Source organism: Castanea sativa, chromosome 1 (genome assembly GCF_040712315.1).
Source record: "Castanea sativa cultivar Marrone di Chiusa Pesio chromosome 1, ASM4071231v1".
NCBI classification, from domain to species: domain Eukaryota; kingdom Viridiplantae; phylum Streptophyta; class Magnoliopsida; order Fagales; family Fagaceae; genus Castanea; species Castanea sativa.
This window is the reverse complement of record NC_134013.1, coordinates 60259848-60266589: the sequence shown is the minus strand read 5'-3', so window position 1 is coordinate 60266589 and position 6742 is coordinate 60259848. Positions and strand designations below refer to the sequence as shown.

Sequence of the window (6742 nt, the reverse complement as noted above, 5' to 3'; positions counted from 1 at the left end):
ATAATATTTATATAAAATAGTAAAAAATAAAATAAAAGAGTTTGATACTAGTAGTGTAAAAATAAAAGTCAGAAATTTTGAAGCAAATAAATAAATAATAATAATAGTCAGAAATGGCCTAACAAAATAAAAAGGTATGTTTAGACTGAAAGTTAACTATAAAAAAAATTTCCTAATCCAATGCAAATGCTCTAATGTTATGTTAGTCACCACCTCAATTGAAACCATGCGTATAACACAGACACATTCATGAAGTAATATCAAGCAAGATCAGGTTGACATTGATGGCCTACAATTGTTCTTTAGATTAGTGATTAGTGATTAGTCTTACCTACTCAAAGGGATTCAGACAAATGCAAATATAACCTGAATTCTTCCATTACTTTTTTTTTTTTTTTTTTTTATATTACACAATCAAACTCTCTCTTTACTGGTTTATTAACAATTAAAAATTCCTTTTCCTTTTCTAGAATAACAACAATTCAAAGAAGTTGAACAGTAACAATTATTAAAAAATTAAAAGTTAGACATCTTTTTTCAAGACTTTGGAAGAGGCTCCCCTCTGATAAATGATTTGAATAGCAGAAGGGCTGCCCTGGGCTTGAAAAGTGGTACTTCATGGCCTGCCCCTCTCACTGAAGCGAATGTTAGCCCTTCATATACCTCTGTCCAGCCTCCAACCTTCACAGATGACAGGACCATGATTGATATAGCATGAGTACCAATAACATATTCATTAATTAGTCAAATGATTAAGGTTTCAGTTATAATTGTGGATTCCCTCTTAGAGTTGTAGATCATTGCTTAGAGCCTAACACTAATTGAGATTGGGACCTATTTGGATGTGAGAAAATGAGGGCATTCTAAATCATAATGTAGTAGGCAGATGAAAATTTTCAATCTAATCCAAACCCAACACAAATTGCGTACAGAATACCAAGGATATTTTGATAGGGCTTAATTTTTCCAGATAGGATTGTTTTATATAATTTTGATAGTTCGATAGTTACAACAATAGAAGGGGGGATTTGAACCTTAGAGAAATGTCATTGAACTACAAGACTCTTGACATCTAGGCTTGTATCGTAGATCATTAATGTCGAAGTAACAATAACAATACAATGATTTTGGCAGTCAAAAGTTGAGGATAGGAAAGGATTAGTTGACTTACCTGCTTCTTAACGTACCAAGGATACCATGGAATTTTGGTTTCCAATTTTAGTTGTGCAAGGGAATATCTAGTGGCTGTAACTGGCACTACTGAGTCAACATCACCACTGCATTAGCCCCAGAAAGAATAGCAGTTATATTTCTAAAATGAATATCTAAGTACAAATATTATATTGGGAGAGATCAAATTGTTGTGGTAGCAAGTTAATCAAATATAACATGGCCAACCTAAAAACCCAAATTCTCAAACCACCAGCTATCATTTCCCTGTAAATTGGAAGAATGGATACATCTGTGTCGTTCCAATTTCGATTCAAAACCTCACTGCATCAAATGAAATACAGTTTATGTAACACTAGCTAGAAAGGGAAAGCAGAGGCCTATTTTGAATTTGGTTGTAGAGTGCTTAAGCATGATAATGTAGTGTTGTTGACTCACCTGCAAGCAGTCCACTTATAAGGAATTTTAGTTATGTTGGCATGGAGTGCTTTCTGCACATCTGGCCTATTGTAGTAAATCTCAGCATATTTTTCCGTACAAGGATCATACCCGGACATTTGCCGGAAAGTCTGGAAAATCCATTAAAAAAATTCTTCTTATAGGATGATAACAAATTTATTAACACAAGTATTGCCAAATTTCCTTATAGAAACAAGGGAAACAAGGAGAAATAGAACCATAAAACTATAATCATTGTCATTATTGTATTATTATTAGATTATAAATACCATTGATTACTATTGTAATTTGTATGATATACCTGATGCGGTCTGTGAGGCAACCGCATAGTCTGGCGGGTGGCTTTGCTACCATCAGATTTGTTGCAAGGGGGTGCATAGATGTTATATTGATCAATGTTACCAAATTCTTGATCCATGGCATAACTATACACCGAATCACATTCATTCGATTCCTTTTGATGCGTAAAATCACATGTGTTGATGAGTTGCTTGTATGTTTTATCGGAGATCATGGCATGGCTCCACCAGTATGTCACTGTCCCTAGGTTATCATAGTAGTTGTCTGTGACTGCATTGCCAACCTGCATTTAATTTAATTAGTAGCAAGTATAATTATATATTTTTGTGCTTCATTAAAATTAACAATCAGATATATAAAACATCCTATGTATTCTGGATACTAAATTGTTTGTTTGGGCCTAAGAAATACATAAAACAAAGTCAGCTTTTAGTACTTATGCTAAGGATATAAGTTTACAAATTAAAGTCATGCAAATATGGAAATAGAAATAGACATGAGAGATTGAAGAGTATACCATTATTCCTTTGAGATTTATGGGATGCTTGGAATGTTTATTGTACATCGTAATTTCTTTGGCCAGCTGAGGAACGTAGTGTCCTGCATAGCTCTCGCCTGTGATATAGACTTCTCTTTGCTTGTAACGGGGGAATCGATCCAACCATCGTAATAGGAATTCTAGAGAATCCTTGGCTAAATAATAACCCCCTCATTAGATTAATTACATGTGCACTATACACTGAATAATTCTTCAAACTTTGAACTAAAAAAAAAATAATGCTAATAAAAAATTATCAAATTAGAACCATTTTATTATGCATGAAAGCAAATTTTCAATCTCAATTTGTGATTGATCTATCTCCAATTATTCCAAAATTTTGATGTGTTCCATGGGAAAATTTTGATTTATCTCCGATTATTCTAAAATTTGTGATGGAACAAGTCTTCGGTCCTGAATTGAGGGGAGAGGAAGAGAAAGTAGAGATGACCGAAAATAAGCCTATTTCTGGTCATCTCTACTCTACTTTCTACTCTTCTTCCCTCTTTCTCAATCTAAACAGACAATTATAATTTATTGAGGTTGACAAATTCTCTTAATAAGAAGAGCTAGGACTCAATTTTCAAAGAAGAGACATTTTATAATCTTCATAATCTTTTCTTAGACTTACAAGAAGGAAATCTCTAGAACGTCCACACCAAATCTATAGGTACTATTTGATTGTACAAATAGGTGGAACACATGTCATAAGCGTGGACCAAATCCATCAAATCCATCAAGATGGCAATTATGCATGCTTAAAATCAAGTCTCATCCTTTTTTAACTGGGTGATCTTAATCTTGAAACTATAATTAAATTACTACAGTTAGTCAATGGTTTTTTTTTAGCCAATCGTCCATGACTACGACCTTATAATTGAGTGCTTCTAGTCTCTTAAATATGGCCTACCAATCAATCATGAGCATCCATTCTTTCGAAAACAACAAAGTGCTAATAATTTTAATGATTCAAAATGAGAGGCTGTGGGGTCCCACCAGTGCGTCGATCGCCGGTGTTGAAAAGATCTGATGACTGGTTGCTATAAGAGAAGCCAACTCCTGCTGGAGTTTCCAAGAACAAGAGGTTGGCCAGAGTGTTCCATGAGAACTTGTTGTAGTACAATCCTGAGGCTGTCTTGTTTATTCTAAATGGGCCTATTTCTTCTGATGCACCATATGCCACAGAAGAGCAACCAGGGCCTAATCACAGATTAAACAAGCATCAATAGAGAAAAATATTGTTAGCTACAAATACGACAAATTGTATTACATAAGTTTTATAAACTGATTCGTTAACATAACAATTACATAAATGTAATTTGGATCGATTAATTATTTCCTAATTATTAAAACAACACCAATCACATTTATTGTTGCTACCTCAAATTGTAAACCTTTAATAGTTACATTAGTAGTAATTTCAGGAATTTTTCATGAGAGAAAATCATGAGGATAAGAATTTGAATGATGGTCCCATTATTTTTTTCTGGGATAGAGAATTAATGGAGAAAATAGATGAAATCATGATCATATAAATGATAAATTCATCAGGCATATCATTATATGGTCTAATATGCAAGATTCTCGAGATAAAAAAATAAATATGCGAGATTCTCTTTGAGACCCATTAGACTGATATGAAAACAACAGCTCGTTTGGATATTTTTTCATTCTAAGTTCAACTAGTGGAGCTAAAATTGAATAGACATCTTTGAACTAAAAAATAAATAAATAGACTTAATGGGTGCACTTAGAGTATTTGTTAATATTCCATTTTAAGAAATTTTTAATACCATTTTCATAAAAAATATATATATAAAAAATGGTAAAAAATTACTTTTTTCCTTTCCCATAAAAAACGTCAATAAATAGTTTTTCATTATTATTTTATTTTATATAAGAGAAAAATTCTACTCTAACCTAATTTAAATGAATATGTATGTGAAACTCCTTTTTAGAGACTTGAACTCCGACTCTTATCCTCTATACTCCACAAGTACTTATACTTGTGTAGTAACTAACATACCAAAGGGTGCACGATGTCAATAAATACTCCATCCGTCTCACTTAATTTGTCCTCTATTCCATTTTAGGATGTCCCAAAATATTGTCCTGTTTCTAATAATAAAAGTCATTAATTTACTAATGTTCCTATTATACCCCTATTTAATTTTCAAAACTACTCCATTTGAAAAGAAAATCAACAAATTTATTTAAGGGTAGTTTTGGAAACTAATACATTTTTAAAAGTTACACAAAACAATAAATGATGTTCCCTTACAAAATTTAACTTTTTAAACAGGACAAACTAAATGGAACGGAGGAAGTAGTTGTTAAACTAATGCTGTTAGAGTAATCATTAACTTTTTTTTTCCTAGTATTTTTAACATTTTTACTTCATTAATGTAATCATCTTGGTTTGGCTCCTTTAATTTAGTGGGGGCTGTAGCTATAGAAGACTTCAAGTTCTGCTAATTTTAGCTATGCATTATTGATGGTGCACCAATACAGAACTGCGCAGCGTTTGTTACAATTAATGAGGTCTGTTTTTGGTTGTTTTCAAGCATTGAATGGTTCTGTTCACTTCCATACCAGTTACGAGAGAGATAGTTATCTTATATGCATCTAAATATATTCATCTCTTTACTGTGGGGTCTATAGTCTATAGACACTATACACATTATATAAAGAATATGATGCATGTATATATATAAAAGATGCATAAGATAATTACTGATGAGAGAGAGACATTACGTTTTTGTTTGGATTTTAGTGTGATGGGTTTCTTTGGCTTAATTATGTATTGGAACTTGGAAGATAGGCCGTGTATGGGTTTGAATGGCAGTAGTTAGGTCACCATTCCTAGCCACTGGTAGGCCATTGATGTGGGCTCTCTTTATTTTTCAGTACTTGCCCTTTGGAATTTTACTCTAAAAATCAAAGATACCTATAGCAAATTAAAATTATCCTTCACTACACATAATACAAAAAGGGTCTCTTGTCCTACAACTCAAGGGGTTTCTTGTCCACCAAAAGATCATTTTTTTTTAATTAAAAAAAAAAGAAAGAAAAAAAAAAAGGAAAAAGGTGACCCTCCAAATGTAAACAATAGTATTTCCTAGCAATTTTTTTTTATAGAAAAATAATGAAGCCCAACTAAAAGAATTTTTCTGCATAGCTTATTATTATGTCGGCAACGTGAGAAATAAGTGGTTTCTAGTACACATATATTGTGTGAAACACATTTGAGCATAGACTAACAAAGAAGGAACAATGGAGAATCATATCACTAAAGGCAATATAACAGTGGCACTAAACAGCTTCTGATTTCTTCTCTAAACCATCTCGAGAGTATAGTACAAGTGACATAAAATTTTTGATCATAACTAATAACAAAACCAGACTCTTCGTTTATATTTGCATGCATTTTACATAAACAGTTAAAAATGATAAAACACACGAACTTACAAACATATTTATGTACTTGCTGTGAGAGAGAGAGAGTCTAACCTCCATTAAGCCAAATTACCAAGGGTTTTGACAAGGGGTTATGATCAGCCTCAGTGAGCCAGTAAAAGAGGGCTCTACCAGCAACATGATTTACAGTTACATAGCCTGAGTACTGCTGGAAAGAGACCTTAGGCTGCCCAGGAAGTTGCAATATCCTGTCAGCTTCTTCTTCTTCGTTTATAGTAACATGACTTGCACAAACCAGTGCAACAAGCAAAACTAAGACCATGGAAACGACAAAGATCTGCTCTTTCGCCATGACCATGGCCTTAACAAACAAGAAGAAGAAGAAGAAGAAGAAGAAGAAGAAGAAAAAAAGCAAAGAGAGGAAGAAAGAAAGAATGAATGATGTCTTTCTTCCTGGTTGTGTGTGATGGGAAGTAGCAGGTAGTGTGTGTGACTGTGTGTTATTCAGGATGGATTAAATAGGGGAGGGGGAGAGAGAGAGAGAGAGAGAGAGAGAGTGATGAATGGTATCTCTCAATAATGATGATAGGAGCACCCATTACTAATTTGTTAAATAGGACAAGCCATAATTTCTTAGTTAAATTACAAATAAGACCTTTTAACTTTATTTAAAATTCAATTCACTACTCTAACTATTAATTTAATTTATTTCTATCTTTCCATTAATTTTTGTCAAAATTGAGCTATTAAGGACCACATCAAAACAATGTAATTTTGTATTGAACAAAATTAAGAATTAGCAGCACAATTCTAATAGAGATTGACGATAAGACTGAATAGTACAAAATTAAAAATTAG

At 32.8% G+C, this 6742-nt stretch overlaps 1 protein-coding gene across 2 annotated transcripts; it reads right to left on the bottom strand.

Moving 5' to 3' along the window:
• Positions 1-352: 352 nt before the first annotated feature.
• On the bottom strand, positions 353-6371 carry LOC142640588 (serine carboxypeptidase-like 25). Of its 2 annotated transcripts, XM_075814764.1 has the most exons (8): positions 5978-6371; positions 3464-3667; positions 2447-2622; positions 1931-2212; positions 1609-1739; positions 1399-1494; positions 1172-1277; positions 353-681 (listed from the first exon to the last, which is right to left on the bottom strand). In XM_075814764.1, exons 1-8 carry the CDS (start codon positions 6240-6242, stop codon positions 538-540), a joined length of 1404 nt encoding a protein of 467 aa, XP_075670879.1. In that variant the 5' UTR covers positions 6243-6371; the 3' UTR covers positions 353-537. The 2 variants fall into 2 exon arrangements, with proteins under 2 accessions (XP_075670879.1, XP_075670872.1); XM_075814757.1 differs by lacking the exon at positions 1399-1494 and having other exon boundaries at positions 5978-6323.
• Between the last annotated feature and the right edge of the window lie 371 nt (positions 6372-6742).

What these genes read in the sequence shown, in the direction of transcription:
- LOC142640588 (XM_075814764.1), bottom strand. Translation starts at nt 6,242, where the DNA reads ATGGTCATGGCGAAAGAGCAGATCTTTGTCGTTTCCATGGTCTTAGTT. An exon ending in TATAAGTGGACTGCTTGCAG is followed by an intron (nt 1,495 to 1,608) that starts GTGAGTCAACAA and finishes CATTTGATGCAG; the next exon opens with TGAGGTTTTGAATCGAAATT. An exon ending in CTTGGTACGTTAAGAAGCAG is followed by an intron (nt 682 to 1,171) that starts GTAAGTCAACTA and finishes TCATCTGTGAAG; the next exon opens with GTTGGAGGCTGGACAGAGGT.